General features: G+C 35.1%; 1 protein-coding gene across 4 annotated transcripts in view; it reads left to right on the plus strand.

The window, feature by feature from the left end:
- Window positions 1-17,946, plus strand: part of PPP3CB (protein phosphatase 3 catalytic subunit beta) — a 48,298-nt gene that overhangs the window by 25,268 nt on the left and 5,084 nt on the right. For 2 of the 4 annotated variants that reach the window (XM_060112042.1, XM_060112061.1), the window contains exons 10-12: window positions 7,088-7,165; window positions 14,257-14,341; window positions 15,072-15,169. In XM_060112042.1, coding sequence (XP_059968025.1) covers window positions 7,088-7,165; window positions 14,257-14,341; window positions 15,072-15,169 — 261 coding nt within the window. The remainder of the gene's footprint in view (window positions 1-7,087; window positions 7,166-14,256; window positions 14,342-15,071; window positions 15,170-17,946) is intronic. The other 2 variants (XM_060112051.1, XM_060112070.1) reach the window with 1 other exon arrangement.

Below are 17,946 nucleotides of genomic sequence, written 5' to 3' on the forward strand. Positions count from 1 at the left end.
AAAAAAAAATAAATGCTATTTAAGAGATTTTGTTTTTATATTTTATTCTAGTTCTTTAGAGTTCCTAAGATTTCCTTACTTTATCACATTCTTCTTTTTCCATTTTAGTGTTAATTTTCCCACAAAGCAATACCTCAGTTTCCGTACATGGAATATAAGAATATTAGAGTACAGACATGATTGTAAAACATTTTGTTCTATATCCCTCTCTATTTTTTCTCACCTCTTCTGTGTTACAAAATGTTCCTTTCTGTCTGAGATACGTTACTTCTGCCAAGGCAATTTTTCATTCTGCAATTCAGAGTTAATACTTAAACTGTGTATGTTAAACAGGTTTTTTGCAGATTGCCTTTGGTCTTTGTCAGTTATTCCGTAGGTCAACATTAATATGGAGATAGAATTACCCACTTTAGCATTTGAGAAGGGGGCCAGTAAAGGGCTTAGGTGCAAGGGATGCATTACACTTATAACCTTCTATCTTTGGTATATGAGAAATAGTTCAATGATAGCATCATCAGGCTAAAGGAAATTTAAGAATTCATCTTGCTCATTCTCCTGCCTCCAGGCTAGACTGCAACACAACTATTTTAATGTAGTATGAGTTGGGTGGGGGGTGGGGAGAGCAGAGAAGATAAGGTAGGAGGAGAATGGATATTTCTAATTTGATTTTCTTATACCTCCACAAAAAAGGAAATATTTCATTATATCTAACCTAAATGTTTATGCTATGAGTATTCAAACAAGGAGAGAGAAGATAATAGGTTTTCTCAACGAATGCACCTATCAAAAGCCAGGACATCATAGAATTTTAGATCTCATAGTATACTTAAAATCATGTAGTCTAACTCCTTTTGAGAAATGAGAAAATTTAATCTAGTTTCTGTGGCTCTCTCATAAGTGAAGAAGAACAGTGGGATTCAGTGATCCTACATTTGAAGTCTGCTACTAAGTGATCTTCTGTTCTTTTTTGCCACTCTAAATCATCTTAGCTATTGTGAGGACGTGTTCAAACCCTTTGACCATTTTTGTTGTTTTTCTGTGGATCTTCTCTAAATTACTCATAACTTTCTAAAAATGGGAATCTCAGATTTGAACATTATATGCAAATAGAATCCTAACCAATGTTGAGCACAGTAAGAAAATTTTCTCAAACTCTTTGCCTAGTTTTCCATTTTAATACATGTTAGCTGTTTAAATAGCCTAACTACTTCTTCATTCTAATGAAAATGTTCTTTTGGTGTGAAAAGCAGCAAATGGCACTTCATTTGATTCTACATCGAAAAAGCCAGTTTGACTCTGATCTAGTCCCTGGGAAGCAACTAACCTAACTAAGCCAGAGGCTTCCTTGGAGATTGGTTTAATCCCAAAGTTAGATGAAAGTAGTGTTTTTTAGCCTTTTGGGGGCTTTTTATTTTGTTTTTAAAAAATATTATGTTGTAAAATTTCCAGCATGATACAAAGGTATAGCGAATAATATGATGAATTCCTATGTACCAGTTACTCAGCTTTGACAATTATCAAATCATGGCCAATACTGTGTCATTTATATCCCCATCCACTACTTCCCATCCCACACCTCAATTATTTTGAATCAAATCTCAGCTGTTATTTTTTGTATCTATAAATATTTTAGAATGAATCTCAAAGATAAGGACTCTTTTTAAAAAAATTAAAGTACATAAATACATTTATTAATTTCTTAATACAAAACCCTTTTGAAAATCTGGTGAAAGTTACAGACTTTTCCTCCAGAAAATTTCATGTACGAAATATATGTATCATCTGTACGTATGTAACATTTTGAGGATGCTTACAGATCTGAAGTGGATTGGTAACCCCACTCAGGCTTATTGGCCCCAATTTAAGAACTTCTGTTTCAGAGTCCAGCATGGTATGATCTTCCGTAGAAGGTCATACATGTAGAATTTGTTCATTTGCTAGATATTTTTGGAAATATAATATATTTTGGAAATGTTTTATTCAAGGTACTAAGGATACAAAAATACAAGTAAGATATTGGGTCTCTGCAGATTAATAGGGGACTAAAGATACATAAGTAATGATAAAATGTAATATGGTAAGTGCTCCAAGACAAGCATAGTTTTATAGGAATTAACAGGAGAGAGGAGATTATATCTGTCAGAGGGATTAAAGTAGCATTTGAACTGGGGCTTAAAGAATGGTGGAATTGTGCTGGTAGATCTGGGCAGGAGAATTCTAGGTGAGAGAACTTCCCAATCCTGAGTCTGAAAGGAAGAAAGCATAACGTCACTGACAAATGTTAAGGGGTTCAATTAGATTAGCAAGTAAGATGTATGAAGGACAGTAGTAGAAAAAGAATGAAAAGTTAAGTCAGGGTTAGATGAGGAGGATCTTGATCACTTAAACAGAGAATCTGGAACTTTGATAAATAGTGGGAAGCAACTGCAACAGAATATAATCATGATAGTCATTTAGAAAAATTACTCTGGTGAAGTGAACTGGAAGGAAGACTAGAGATTGGGAGACCTGTTGTGAAGCTTCATCAGGAGTCAAATGGAAACATAATGAAACCCTGTTAGCATTAGGAATGGAGAGCATGGGAGAACTGCAAGAACTGTAAAAGAATCAGTGAGACTTAACAAGATTGCACGTTTAAGAGGAGGGAATGGTTGAAGGTGGCTTGGATGTGTTGAGTCTGGTAATGATAGTGCTATTAACATACTCTGATGAAACTTCTGTTATTCTAGCAACCCCTTACTTCAGTTATAGCTTCTCTTCACCTTCATTGGGATTGCTAGGCCTTTGAACGTGTTGTTTTCTTTTTAGTCAGACCCCCCCTTGCCTCTCTTTCTTCTTAACACACCCCCAAGCTCCTTTCTCTCATTTTTCTACTTTGTTCTATAAATCTTAGCCCCAGTAAAGTCTAACTATCCATTTTTTCCACTCTTACAGTCAACATATAAAGCACTGTTGGAGATATTTATACAGCCTTATGATTTGGTACCACCCTTTGATTTCTAGCATTAGCTAGGCTCTCAGTATTACCCAAACATCCTTTATATCACTAGTCTGCCTCCTCACTCATTTCTGTTAGGATATATTCTAAAATTTTATCTTTTTAAAACATTTTCTAGCCACTTCCATTACTCTCAGAGAGAACACGTACCATTAATGGGAGCTTTCTGTACTGACTGTTCCCCTGCTTTATAAATTGCAGTCTTTTTTTTTTTTTTGTCTGTGCCACACCGCTTGCAGGGATCTTAGTTCCCCAACCAGGGATTGAACCTGGACCCTTGGCAGTGAAAGTGTGGAGTACTAACCAATGGACTACCAGGGAATTCCCAATAAACTGCACTTGTCTTGAATTCTTATCCTGTTGAAGATGTGACCCTTCTATCCAGGACTAGCCTTTCTAACTTGTCCTTATATTTCATTACCCTTCTGCTTTTTCAGGAAACTTACTTTATTATTTACATCTTCTATATCTTCAAACTCTCTCTGCTAAGCTCTTTTGTAAATTGTTCAAATCTATCTGATCTTTAAATAAAAAATAAATAACATTTCCTTTTTCTGATATCTTTCATTGACTACTACTGTGCCGTGATTCCCTTGCCCTTCCTTCACAGCTAAGCTTCTAGATGGAAAGCACTACACACTTAAAAGCTACTATTTAGTATCCATAAATGACTCTGGTAACTTTCAGGCTAAACCTTAGCCTGTCACATGTGGTCTTTGGACCTTCCCTACTTTCTCTTCAGCCTCACTTTTTGTCTTTTTCTTTCGTGTTCTCTAGTTCCAGGTATGAAACAGCCCAGCCAACTTCCTTAATGTACTATATGCTGTTTAAGTTTCATGCCTTCTTACTTTTTCTTTATTTTTTCATAACAGCTTTATTGAGGTATAATTCAAATACCATACACTTAACCTATTTACACTGTGTAATTCAATTGTTTTTAGTATATTCAGAGATGTGTATCTATCACCACAATCAGTTTTGAAACATTTTCACCATCCTCCCAAAGAAACCTTGTGTCCATTAGTATTCACTCCCCCTTTCCCCCCACATCTTCTTTCCAGCCCTGTGCAACCACTAATCTACTCACTATTTCCATAGATTTGCCTATTCTGGGTATTTCATATAAATGGAATCATGCAATATGTAGTCTTTTGTGACTGGCTTCTTTCCATAATGTTTTCAAGGTTTATCCATGTTGTAGCATGAATCAGTACTTTATTCCTTTTTATGATCAAATAATATTCTATTGTGTGGATATACATTTTATTTATCCATTCATCAGCTGATGGACATTTGGTTGTTTCCACTTTTTGACTACTATGAATAATGCTGCGATGAACATTCCTGTACAATATGGTTTCATTTTTCTTAGGTATGTAACTGGGAGTAAGCATTGCTGGGTCATATAACTCTTATGTTTAACCTTTTAAGGATCTGTCAAACTGTTTTCCAAAGCAGCTATACCATTTTACAATCCTACCAGCAGTGTATAATGTTTCCAGTTTTTCCATATCCTCGCCAACACTTGTTATTATGTATCTTTTTTTATTAGCCATCATATTAGATATGAAATTGTATCTCATTTCCCTAATGAATAATGATGTTGAGTATATTTTTATGTGCTTATTCGACATTTGCCTATCTTATTTGAAGAAATGTTTATTTCAAAATGGATTCATTTTTAAAAGAATTATTTGTCTTTTTACTATTGAGTTGTAAGAGTTCTTTGTATATTATAGAGGCAAGTCCCTTATCAGATATATGATTTGCAAATGTTTTCTCCTGTTCTGTGAATTGTCTTTTCACTTTCTTGGTGATGTTCTTTGAAGCATAAGAGTTTTTAATTTTGATGAAGTCCTCTTTATTTTTTCTTTTGTTGCTTGTGCTTTGGTGTCATATTTAAGAAACCATTGCCAAGCTCATGAAGATTTACCCCTTTGTTTTCTTCTAAAAACTTTATAGTTTTAGCTCTTACATTTAGGTCTTTGATCCTTTTTGACTTAATGTGTGTGTGTGTGTGTGTGTGTGTGTGTGTGTGTGTTGTGTGTGTGAAGTGGGGGTCCAACTTCATTCTTTTGTATGTGGATATCCAGTTGTCCTAGCACCATTTGTTGAAAAGACTATTCTTTCCCCAGTGAATTGTTTTGGCACCCTTGTTGAAATCAGTTGACCTTAAATGTGAGGTTTTATTTCTGGACTCAGTTTTATTCCACTGATCTATATGACTTCTTCATACTTTTTCTAACTTCTGTTTAGAATGCTTTATCTGCCCTCTCCACCTGGCAAATTTCTACTTCATGATTCCTCTACCAAAAGCCTTCTTTTCTTTTTTTAAAAAATAAATTTATTTATTTATTTTTGGCTGTGTTGGGTCTTCATTGCTGCGCATGGGCTTTCTCTAGTTGCAGTGAGCGAGAGCTACTCTTTGTTGTGGTGTGCGGGCTTCTCATTGTGGTGGCTTCTCTTGTTGCACAGCATGGGCTCTAGGTGCGTGAGCTTCAGTAGTCATGGCATGCGGGCTCTGTAGTTGTGGCTTGCGGGCTCTAGAGTGCAGGCTCAGTAGTTGTGGCACACAGGCTTAATTGCTCCGTGACACGTAGGATCTTCCCAGACCAGGGATCAAACTTGTGTCCCCTGCATTGGTAGGCGGATTCTTAACTGCTGCTCCATGAGGGAAGTCCCAAAAGCCTTCTTTTCTTCAGCAGATCTTGTGCATAACTCTGCGTACTTACAGCATAGTGCTCATCACTTTTTTGTGTTATAATATGTATATATATAACTATATATCTTTAGTAGTTAGTAAGCTTTTGCAGGGTAGAGACTGAACCTTTTATACCTGAATCCCAGAACTTTAGCACAGTGCCTGACATGTGGTGTGCTATTAATATACTATAGGGGAAATAATAGGGGCAGTATTGAATTTTGTTTGAATGTGTTCATTTCAAGGTGCCATCAGGACATTCAGGGGCTAATATTCAATACGTGTTTTTATTATTAATTGAAATTTGCTTTACCTTTAATTTTTTTATTTACTCATTTGTCAGATATTTACTGTATGCCTCTCATGTGCCTGGCATGGTACCAGGCTCTGGGGATGCAGTAGTAAACAGAACAGCACCCTGCACTCATGAAGCTTTCATTTTAATAGGGGAAACAGATGATATACAAATAGTCTGAGACAGTTGGCAATAAAACCAGCAGGGAAATCCAGAGATTGAAGGAGAGGTCAAGACTGGCAATAAAGAATTTGGAATCATCTTCAAAAGGTGATAGTTGAAAATATATAATAATGGATGGAATCACCAAGAGATTGAACATATAAAAACAACAGGACTGCAGAGAGAATCTTGAGAAGGTCCAAATTTGTGGGAAAAATAGTCTGAAAGGTAGAAAAACCAGAAGAGTAGAATCCTGGAAACCAAGGGAAAAGAGAAGGCAAAAGAATGTAGAACGGTGAAGGAGAATTAAACCTAAGAAAGAACCATGGGTTCCAGTTGTTAGATAGTCATTAGTAGTCTTAAGAATTAAGTTTCAGGGGAATTGCTGGAGCCAGTTTTTAAAAGATTGAATCCTGAAACTTTTTGAAACAGTGGAACTGTGCAATGGTTTTTTCTTACTCCTTTTTTTCCCCTTAAATATGTATTTATTTACTTGGCCGTGCCGGGTCTTAGTTGCGGCATGTGGGATCTAGTTCCCTGACTGGGGATCGAACCCGGGCCCCCTCTGTTGGGAGCACGGAGTCTTAACCGCTGGACCACCAGGGAAGTCCCTTTCTTACTTCTTAATGCTGTATCCATAAATGAAGAATTTAAATGTATGTATTTAGATGTTATTCATCCCTGTTCTTATCCCTGTGGGGGCTTCATTTTTTTTTTTTCTTGAGAGACCTGAAAACTTATTCCATAAAGAATCTCTCAGGCTTGTTAGCCACTTAATTTCTTTGATTTTGAAAGCCCTTATAGCTTTTAATTCCATCATTTCTGCTATCAGAATATGTTCGTCTTCTTGGATCATTTGTGTAAATAGTTGCCCTGTATACATATAGATAGTTTAATATGATAAACTAATGTGTAACTTTTTTTTTAATAGTGACGGAAATGTTGGTAAACGTTCTGAGTATTTGCTCTGATGATGAACTTATGACTGAAGGAGAAGACCAGTTTGATGGTATGACTATTCATTTTACTGTTTTTTATTGTGAAATAGTATCTTTTAACTGCCCAGCTTTAATATACTTTTGTAAAATATAGTCATTGCTCTCAAATGGCTATGCTATTTGATAAATGACAAGTCAGTTTTTCAGATATTATTTATTTTAAGATTTTAAAATCATTTTAGTAATTTTTTTTTCTGTTGGTATGGGGAAGAAAATGAATTTAGGGAAAGGGGAAATCTGGAAGAAGGAACAGAAGGAAAGGAAAATTGAAGTGCTAAAAGAATGTGGTTCTTCATGAATATGGACACTACTTAGAGAAGGGAGGATAAAAATGCTTTTTGTTTCCTTGGTACTGTATTCTTAGTGCATCAGAAACATACCTGAATACCCAATGCCGTTGTCACTTCTTCCTTTGAAAACTCAAAGTAAGCTGTTCTCAATTTATGAGTGGTTATGTTCTAAGAGACCACTTGTTAGTTTAGTTTAAAATTCAGCAAGCATTTTTTTCCATACAAAGTTATACACGGTTGTTAGTTCTTATGTAAGCCAACCAGCCTATGTACCTAATGCACATTTATAGTATAAATTAATACGATAGAAACAAAATTACTTTTATTTTTATGTTCTGAAGTTTTTATTTAGAACTTAAATTTAAATATTTATATTAATTAACTGAATGAACAAAAACATAAAGTTTGTAAGCTGAAAACTCTTTATTCCCTTCCATATGCCCCTCACATCTTTGTTGCAGCATACTTTTCATAGTTTTAATTAGTATATAAATGTTTCCATGTATTAAACATGGTCTACATATTGGTAAAATTCGATACCTACATATTTCTAAGTATATCAATATACCATAATCTTTGTAGTTAATATTATATTGTTTGGCATTTGGGTTGCTTTAAATTATCTTTATTATGAATAGCATGCAATAAACATATTCATACAATAGTTTTAATTTTCCTTCTTGGAATAAATTTCTTGAAGAGAATTACAGAGTTAAAGAGAATGAAGAGTTTTAGCTTCATTATTTTAGCTCTGAACTGCCAGATTACTTTGCATAAGAATTGGACCAATATGAAGTGTTTCTAGCAATGAATCTATAGACCTGTATTTCTTCACAGGCCCACCTAATTGGGTTTTGGTTGTTTTTACTTATTTTGCTTGGTGGCTATAAATTACAGTTGGTTTAATTTACATTTCTTTGAATTCTCATGATGCTAAGGGAGAAATTACTATCTGCTTTCCCAACTATGTAAACTGTCCCTATCAAGTGACCATTTAACAAGTAAAATCTGAGTAAAAACTGTTTAGAAATTTCTCTACTTACAAACAGGTTTGATTCTTAACCACAGTTTTAAGTCCATTTGTTGAAAGCACAAAGTGACTATATACAAGTGTCTGCTAGTGCCATCTGTTGGTGGCAGGCAGGGATGTGCTTTTACTCTGGTTTATAGTTTTGTTCATTGAAATAAATTAACCTATATCAGTTCTTTTTTTGTTTGGATAATAAGATTTAATGAATAATATTAATTTTTCCTTATTTTAATTCTCTATGATATTTTTAGAAGCTTTTAGTTCTAACATATTTCATTATATCTGTCTTTTCCATAAAATTTTTAAATAATTTCAATTAAATATTTATCTTCCGTGTTCTGCAGTCACTGTTGTAAGACTAGTTCTGGGTTCAGATTCTAGCTCCTCATAATGGCTTTGTGACCTCGGGCAAGTTACTTAACCTTTCTGAGCCTCAGTTTTTTTATCTTCAAAATCAAGATAATAGTTCCTACTTCATAATGTTATAGTTATTGATGTAATGATCAATAATATAATTAAATAATTTTTGTACATGTTCCACTAATTTTTTCAATAGAGTTTTCTGTTAATTTGTCAAATTCTGTGAACTATCTAATAGGAGTTTTAATTGGTGTTACATTAAATCTATATCTGAATCTAGGAAGTTTTTTAAAAATAATATTTGATTTTCTAAACTAAGATCAAAATCTCTTGCTCTATATAATTAGTTCATTTACTATAATTACTCCTTTTAATATATTTAATATATAATTATTTTATTTAAAATTATATAGTTTTTCTTTGGGAAAAATCTGTTATTACCAAGTTAAATTAATATTTCAGTATTTTATGTTCTTATTACTATTGCAACTGGTATCTCTCTTATATTTTCTGACTGTATAAAGGAATTATATGTTTGTGGGTTTATCTTATGTTCAACAAGTTGGATCAGCAGAATTACTTCCTACGGTAATTTTTGTTTCCCATAACTTTAAAAAATATGTCATTTGCATAAGGCTGATATTGTTTATTTTCTACATTTTTACCTTTTATTTCTTTTTCTTCAAAAATTTTGTATCTGGGCTTCCCTGGTGGCGCAGTGGTTGAGAGTCCGCCTGCCGATGCAGGGGACATGGGTTCGTGCCCCGGTCTGGGAAGATCCCACATGCCGCGGAGCGGCTGGGCCCGTGAGCCATGGCCGCTGAGCCTGCGCATCCGGAGCCTGTGCTCCACAACGGGAGAGGCCACAACAGTGAGAGGCCCGCGTACTGCAAAAAAAAAAAAAAAAAAAAATTGTATCAATATTGTTAATAGTGTTAAATAGGAGTAGTGATAGGTGATGCTTTAGTCCTCTTTCTATAGTAAAAAGGGAAGAAGTTTCCTTGTTAAGTCTAATATAGTACTTGGTTTAGATACTGATGATTTATAAGAAGATAGACACTGAATCATTTTTGGGAATTCAACCAGGAGTAAATATAAAATTTTATTATATTCCTTCTAATGAGATTTTATGTATCTTATCAACATTTTTCCTATTATTGATAAATTATGCTTATTTATCAACTTGTTATATCATTCTTACACTCCAGAGATGAATCAAATTTGATCATTAAAGAGGCACTGTAGTTTAGTGAAAAGGATCAGTGGTTCAGGTCTCTTGGTGCTACCATTATACTAGCTGTGTAATCTTGGGAAAGTCACCTAACTTCTCAAAATCTTCTCTTCCATAGATTGAGGGAATAGAGAGGATGAAAATTCTTTCCCACTCTTAAGTAATTTAAAAATTGGTAAGCACCATTTATGACAATGTTTCTATGGGAAAATACACTGAGTTGAATACTAGAAATAGATCTCCCTTCACTGCCAACATGGCAGGTGCAATTACTCCACATTTCTTCACCCTTACACTACCAAGTATTAAGAGCAGGGACGCCAAGAAAATTTTTTTTTTTTTGGCGGTATGCGGGCCTCTGTCGTGGCCTCTCCCGTTGTGGAGCACAGGCTCTGGACGCGCAAGCTCAGCGGCCATGGCTCACGGGCCCCGCCTCTCCGTGGCATGTGGCATCTTCCCGGACCGGGGCATGAACCCGTGTCCCCTGCATCGGCAGGCGGACTCTCAACCACTGCGCCACCAGGGAAGCCCAAGAAAATTTTTTGAATATGGGTCTGGGAGTTTGCATTAGGGAATGAGAGTGGCTTGGGGGAGAAAGAACCTTGAGGAATGGAGGAAAGGGGAGGAGTTTAGGATAGATACTAGGATGGGTTAGGGAAAAGAGCTACTAGAACTACATTTGTTTCCCTTTCTTATACATATTCCCTTATTTCTTCCCCTTAACCCTATCTTTTCTTTCCTTTGAGCATGATAGCATACCTTCTCTCCTCTCCTTCCCCTTCTCCTACTCAGCAGTGGAACCATGTTATGGACTGGGCCTGGGAAGAAATCTGACTTAGAAAGAAAACTTGTTGGGTTGGAGATTGCTGTGGAGACACAATAAGGGTTTAGCTTTTCTGTGGGGGAAGGGAAAGAACAGGGTTGGACATTTCCCACTGGGAGGAAGGAAAGAGTAGATTTTGCATATTCAAGGCTGAAATTGGCTAAAGGAATAAGACTCTCTTTCTTCTTAAGTGATGGCCTTTGGTATTCTGTATTGTTTAATGTACATGTGGGTTTATTTTTAAAGGCAAAAATTTGCTTAAACATATTGCATGTGTAAATGCACATAGTGTTCCTTTTAGATGTGTTATGTAATCATTAAAGGGAATTTTTGAACACTGATTTCTATGATATTTAGAATGCATACTGTTGCTTTCAGTTACTTATCTTTTGTCTTGAGTTTGGTAAAGGAAATACATAATCCATATGTGTTATAGTTTTACTAAACTAAAACTTTGTATTTCCTATAATGGAATCATGTATCTCAGCATTAGAAGGGAAAGCTCAAATGAGACATCTCTGCTGCCTACTCTAAGAGCTATTACTTGCTTTGAAACAATCTGTTGCTATTTATGCAAAAAGATGTCCCTCAAACTCCCAGATTGGATTGGGAACAGACAGCACATACTGTTGATCCTGAGTATGTGCAAAAGTTCCACAATTGTGATTCAAGAAATTGTGTGCTCTTGTTATTATGGAGTGTGGGAGGCTTAGCCTTTCCTTTATTGGGAGTGGGTAAGGTTTTCCACTGAGGTAGTTTATAAAGTTACCTACATTTCTCTGTGTATGCTACAGATTTTACAGATGTTGGTGTTCTTGAAGAACCACATGAGTTTGTATCTCATTTGTGTCATTACCTTTCACTTAACATACTTCCATGGGTGACACATTTCCTTAAGGGTATTAATATAAATGTGCGATTGTTGTTAGCACAGTCTTTTATCAGTCTTATGTGTTTTCACGTGTTTTTTTCTGTCCCTAATTTGTCTACTTTCATCAAATATTATAGTCATTCTGTCCATAATTTCTTCTGAACACATATCTTTTAAGAAATCTTTCCTTTAGAGCTCTACCCAGTGGCATCCCTCCTTTATTTGCCAGATCTTACAGTACTACATTTTTCAAATTTCAAATATGAGGACCTTCATTTTTCTCCCTTTCTTTCTACATTCATTCTTCAGTACCACTGCCAAGTTAAATCTCTATCTTTTTATTTGTCTCAACCACCTTTTCTCCATCATTCACTTCCTTTTTTCTGGACTCTCCATCTGAAGAACGGCTCATATATGGCAATAAAAAAGGTACAGACCAGACAGAGTAACATTGTTTTGAAATATGACTTCATAAGTTATTCTCATGTCCATGTAAGTTTGTGTATTCATTAAGTATATTTATGCAGAGTCCTCTTGGGCCTTGTGCAAATTTAGTTTAAGTTTTATCTAAGTTAGAATTTGATGTTTTTAGAAGTCATATTCCAAGATATCTGTCTTTCTGTGCATGGAAATATTTTTCCCTCTTTTTCATTCCTCTTGTTTTAAAATTTCATTCTTTTGCTTATTTGTAATGTTTTGTACTTTTCCCTGCATGACTAGGGGTGTTTGATTGTCTGTCTGATTCCCCAAAGTAATTTTACTGTGGACATTTACTTTAATATTATGCATGATGTGTTTGTAGACTGATTTAAAATCCTGATTTGTAAAGTGTTTTTATATTCCAGTGAATTTTTAATTTGAAATCAGTATAGTTTACATATCATTCAGTTTTATAGATATATAAATTCAGGCTGAAAATGTGAATGTATCTCATTACAGCCATCCTCACCCATCTCCGTACTCCTCTCCCCCAGTCTGGCTATTTCAAAAACTGTGTCAATTTTAAAACAAAATATATTAATTTATTTGAAGAGAATCAGACTTACCCTATGTCCTTGGACAAGACACTCAGTAAAGTTAGTTTCTTTGTCTATAAAATGAGGAAATTGAACTTTGCAGTATCACTAATGTCTTCAAATTCCAATATTCTATGATTTTTGAGACTTTAAGTAATTTTTTTGGCATCTTAAAAATACCTGTGTAGTACCATGGACCTACACAGTTTTGGATTTGTAAAAGCTATAGCTTCAGCACTTACAATATTACACTTAGAGCATCATAAACATGGTTGTGGAGCCTATTTTCTCTAAAATATGTCTTTTGTTTTCATCTTTGAAATTGGATTTCTTTTTCTGTTTCCTTGCAGTAAGGTCCAGTCATCATTTTAGTTTTTAATTATATGTATTTGTGGACTGCTTGAATTTTAAATAAGATGCTCTAGCCCAAAAGACTTTTGGTTGTTCAGACCTCTGTGTACCTAAGGCCCCTTTTGGTCTAGTGTCTTTAGCCTTTCCTTAACCTTCTCCTCAACCACGGTGCTTCCATATGTTTGTTTTCATCATGTTGAAGCACAGTTCTAAGGAACCACACTCTTGGGTCCAGAGTGATTCTAGTTGCTGTATATGAGATAACAGGACTGAGATTGTTGTTGTTCTTTCTGGAGGCCAAGGGAAGGAAGATAACAACCTTTGAGTCTTTATTCAGGCAAAGATTCAGTTATTTTGATATATTCTCTTCTGTATCAGTGATAGGCAGGGCAGCTAACCCTTTGGAGATGAAGCATTAGTGATTCTTTAGCCATGTTTTTGGGGGAGTCTTTTCTCATTGCTCACTCTCCTTGTGTCATACTCACCTAGGGATGTAAAAGCTTGTATATACTTGCATGACCTTAGAGCACACCTAGTCCATGAGGTTGAGATGTACATTGTTGAAATGCTGCTATGGCCCCTCGTTCTGGGTCATCTGCCCAGTAGTCGCTTCATATCACTGTTTTCAGACAAACTTTGAGCAAGGAAGCTTCTTTTGTCGTAGTATGGTGGGATATTTCCAGCCTGCATGTCAAAGGCTTTTATGATAATCAAACAGAAGTCTAAAGGTTATGACCAGTTCTAGTCTGTTAGTCTGCATGCCATAGGCTCTCATGAGAATTAAACAAAGACTGTAGAGTTGTTACCATTTTTTTGTCCTCTGGTTTGTGATACAGGTTGGACTCTAGTTTCTTTCCCATTGCTGTTTTACTGGTTAGTCTGTAGTGTGAGAGTGATAAAGTTGGCTGATTACTTTTCAGTTGTATCTGTGTCAGATCCCAGTATTAGACCCGTGCTGAGCTAAACATTGAAAGAGAAGCTTTTTGGCATGAATTCATCTAATTTCTTCCATGTGAGTTGGTGGCGAGGGGCTTGGTGTTGGTTCAGATGAGAGTGAAGCAGGCTAATAGAATGGTACAAGTATGGATGCCCTAAACTTGAGTCTTTCTTTCTATTTATTCCATTGAAAGTAGGTTCAGCTGCAGCCCGGAAAGAAATCATAAGAAACAAAATTCGAGCAATTGGCAAGATGGCAAGGGTCTTCTCTGTTCTCAGGTAATGATATATTTTCCCAATGATTTGTCTTACAGAAATCACTTTTATTATACTTTATTATAAGCGATGTCCTGTTTGATATCTAAAAGCAATATAGTAGCATTCTCCTATAAAGAATTTGTATACTTACATGTTGAAGAGGAGAACACAGGTCCCTTTGAAACTAGTATTTTTGACCCTTGTGATTATTATTGTTCACCTTTAGTATCTCTTGTCCTTCTATGATGAAAGTATTAGATCTACACCTTAAAATTAGAGCATAATAAGGAGGAGGGGGCACTTTTTAGAGTGTTCCTGATGAACTTGCTCATCTATAAAGGAAGACCTTTTTGCTGGAGTCACAAATTGTCTTCCTGGGGTTAATTCAGGAAGACCAGGTTTAAGGGTGCACATGAATGGGTTAGTCCTTAAAAATTTGTTTGCAAAACTGCTTATATCAGACATGAAATACCATATTTTATCAATATTATGATACCCATTGGTGATGAATCTCACCACATATTTAATAAAGCTTTTCAGGAAGAACAATATATGTCTCAGTTGTACAGCATACCCTCGTATCTGAAACATTTAGAACGTGGAAAAATGTATATCTTGGAATTGAGGAAAATATGGTAATAGCAATGAATGTCATAAGTTACATACATGGCCTACATCTGGGCCCCATCTCCTCTTTTAACCTAAGTACTTGTTGGAAGTCTCTGATCTTTGTTGTATCTCTCTGCTATAGGGAGGAGAGTGAAAGTGTGCTGACACTCAAGGGCCTGACTCCCACAGGGATGTTGCCTAGTGGAGTGTTAGCTGGAGGACGGCAGACCCTGCAAAGTGGTAATGATGTTATGCAACTTGCTGTGCCTCACATGGACTGGGGCACACCTCACTCTTTTGCTAACAATACACATAATGCATGCAGGGAATTCTTTCTGCTTTTTAGTTCTTGTCTCAGCAGCTGATACAAGCAGAATACTATATGATAGGTAGTATCTGATTAATAACCTGACCAGGCCGGAAAATGATAGAATGGGTGTTCCTTTCAATTGAAAATAATGATCAGTCTCTCAGCTTTTCATGAAATGATATGGGAATAACTCATATCATAATGTCTGAAATATTTATTCGTTTGTCTAATGCACCCTTTTCTTTTTAAAGCCTCAGTTTCAGAATGTGAATCAAGGATATCCATATTACTTAAATGGAAATGTAATTCCAAGTTTCTTATTTTTTTATCTTTCTAATTTATGTAATTGTATTAGACTGTGCTTATATTTTCAGATGTTAATTTTAGAATTAACAATCTGCTTGAGCCCCAGAACATTACTTATGCACTTCACTTGCCAAAACATTTGTGCAAGGTTTTGTACCCTGGTAAATGATGCCAAAGTTTGTTTTCTGTGGTGTTTGTCAAATGTTCTATGTATAATTGACTGTCTGTAACACGCTGTTTCCTTCCTCTGCAGATGTAGCTGCTTTCCTAAATCTGTCTGTCTTTCTTTAGGTTAGCTGTATGTCTGTAAAAGTATGTTAAGTTAAATTACTCTATCAGACACTTGTCTGTCTTGATGTAGAAGCAACTTTGTAGCACCTTGTTTTGAGGTTTGCTGCATTTGTTGCTGTACTTTGTGCATTCTGAACATGAATGTAACGTTAGATATTAAGTCATTGTTATAAGGGGTGGAATTTAAATCCTGTAAGTCAAAATTGAAAGGGTGTTATTAAGTGTGCCTTTATTTTGCATGAAAATAAAAAGAATTATACGTAAAGCATTCCTGTAATCTGGCTCATTGAATATTTTATATTTTAAAAAAAACAAGTTTTTTTGGAGTAAATATCTGTGTAAATACTGGGTTAACTTTTTGAAAGCCCATTACAGATTAAATAGAAGAAAGTGATGTGAATGTTATAGACTATACCCAATAACCGAAAGTCTAGATTTCTTTCCCTTGTGGTTGGAAAGCAGAAAATGTGATATGTAAAGCCTTAATTTATGTTTTATTGTAGTCACTTTTGACAGCCCTCCAAGGGTCATTGTTGTATTAAAACAGGAAGCAACAGATCTGATGTTTTCTTAGTCATGTTTGGTGCTGTAATTAGTCAAATTTTTAAGGCAAAAAAATAGGAAATTTTAATTTTAAATTTTGAATAAATTTAAATTAGATTGACTTTTCACAATTTCATTTCACTCGGTCTCATAATAAATGCTTAAATAAATAAAAAGAATTTTTCTGTAGACAAATAATTTCTACTTGTAGCCTATACATGTTCTATTTATATGTTATTGTGTTGTCTGCTACCACTACTGGTATATGTGAGATATATAAGTATGTTTTGAAATTATAGCTTCAAATTTTCATTTTGAATGAGGTTTCTTTTTTGATTTAAAAAAATCTGCTTTGATTCTCTTTATATTCTTGCCCTTCATTTTTCTTATTATCTTGTAAACATTAGGAAAATGAGCAAAATAGAATTTCATTAAAACAAATTAAGAAGACCGTAAACATTCAATAAAACTAGCAAGAATGTTAATAGAAAAGGATGAATTTTAATAACTTGAAAAATGCCATATCCTTCCTCCTGTTTGTTCAGAAAAGGAAAAGAAAACCAAAAGGGTCTCATACTTAAGTAAATCTAAACTATGGTCATCTCTCAGTTATCCTTGGATATATTGTTACTTTTATGTTGTATCCACAGCAAACCTTTCTTTCAGATTTCACAGTTAGCGCCTGCTAATTACATGCTTTGTTGAGAGCTCAGCACATCTATTTATTCTTAATTTGCATGCAGCCTGAAGCTCAGTCTTCCAACTTTGAAATCACCCCCAACTGCAGGGAAGGATTGAAAGACAGCTTTACTGAAGGGACTGTCTATTCCCGGCGTAGAGTGAGTTACTGGATGGTGCTGAGCTTAAGGGGTCCGATTTGGGAAACTAGATAGCTCCCTAGCTGTGCCAGCAATGGATCTTGATCGTGTGGTTTACGTTTGGTTGAAGTGATTTCTTTAGCATAAGGCAAGCCCATTTTGAAACAAATAACAAAACTCATACAGAAGTATGATCACCCATGTGATTTTTAAAAATTTATGTAACATTTAAAATTTTAGTAGACATGACCCCTGACGTGAATACCTGAGAGCTAAGTATTGCAAAAAGAAAGTTTTAAAATTCTAAGACCTCCGTCCTATTGTCAGAAAATAGAAATTGTCTCATCAATAACTTTACAGTTAATTTATGATATTTCTCAAGTGTTTTTACAAACTGCATAACTCTGTTGGAGTAGGATTTGATAATCATATTTTATGTGCATTTTCTTCTTGGAAGTTTGATTGGGAGCTAGCCGTTATAATGCTACCTTCACGAGGACCTATATGAGAAAATATGTGGCCATCTATATTATAGTAAGGTCAATTCCTCTTGATCACTTATCTTGTGTAGTATTGAGGAACACAGTTTGAAACAGCATTACACTCAAACTTAGTAAGGCCATGTCAAGATGCCCCATAAAACTGAAAAACATTGAGGAAAAATAGTGCTTTTCAGATAGAATTTTGCAATTATCAGATCTCTTTCTTTCCAGCTTAATATGTAAGCTTCAAATGATCTTCTTTGAATT

The sequence above is a fragment of the Mesoplodon densirostris genome, chromosome 1, assembly GCF_025265405.1.
Source record: "Mesoplodon densirostris isolate mMesDen1 chromosome 1, mMesDen1 primary haplotype, whole genome shotgun sequence".
In the NCBI taxonomy this organism is placed as follows: Eukaryota; Metazoa; Chordata; class Mammalia; order Artiodactyla; family Ziphiidae; genus Mesoplodon; species Mesoplodon densirostris.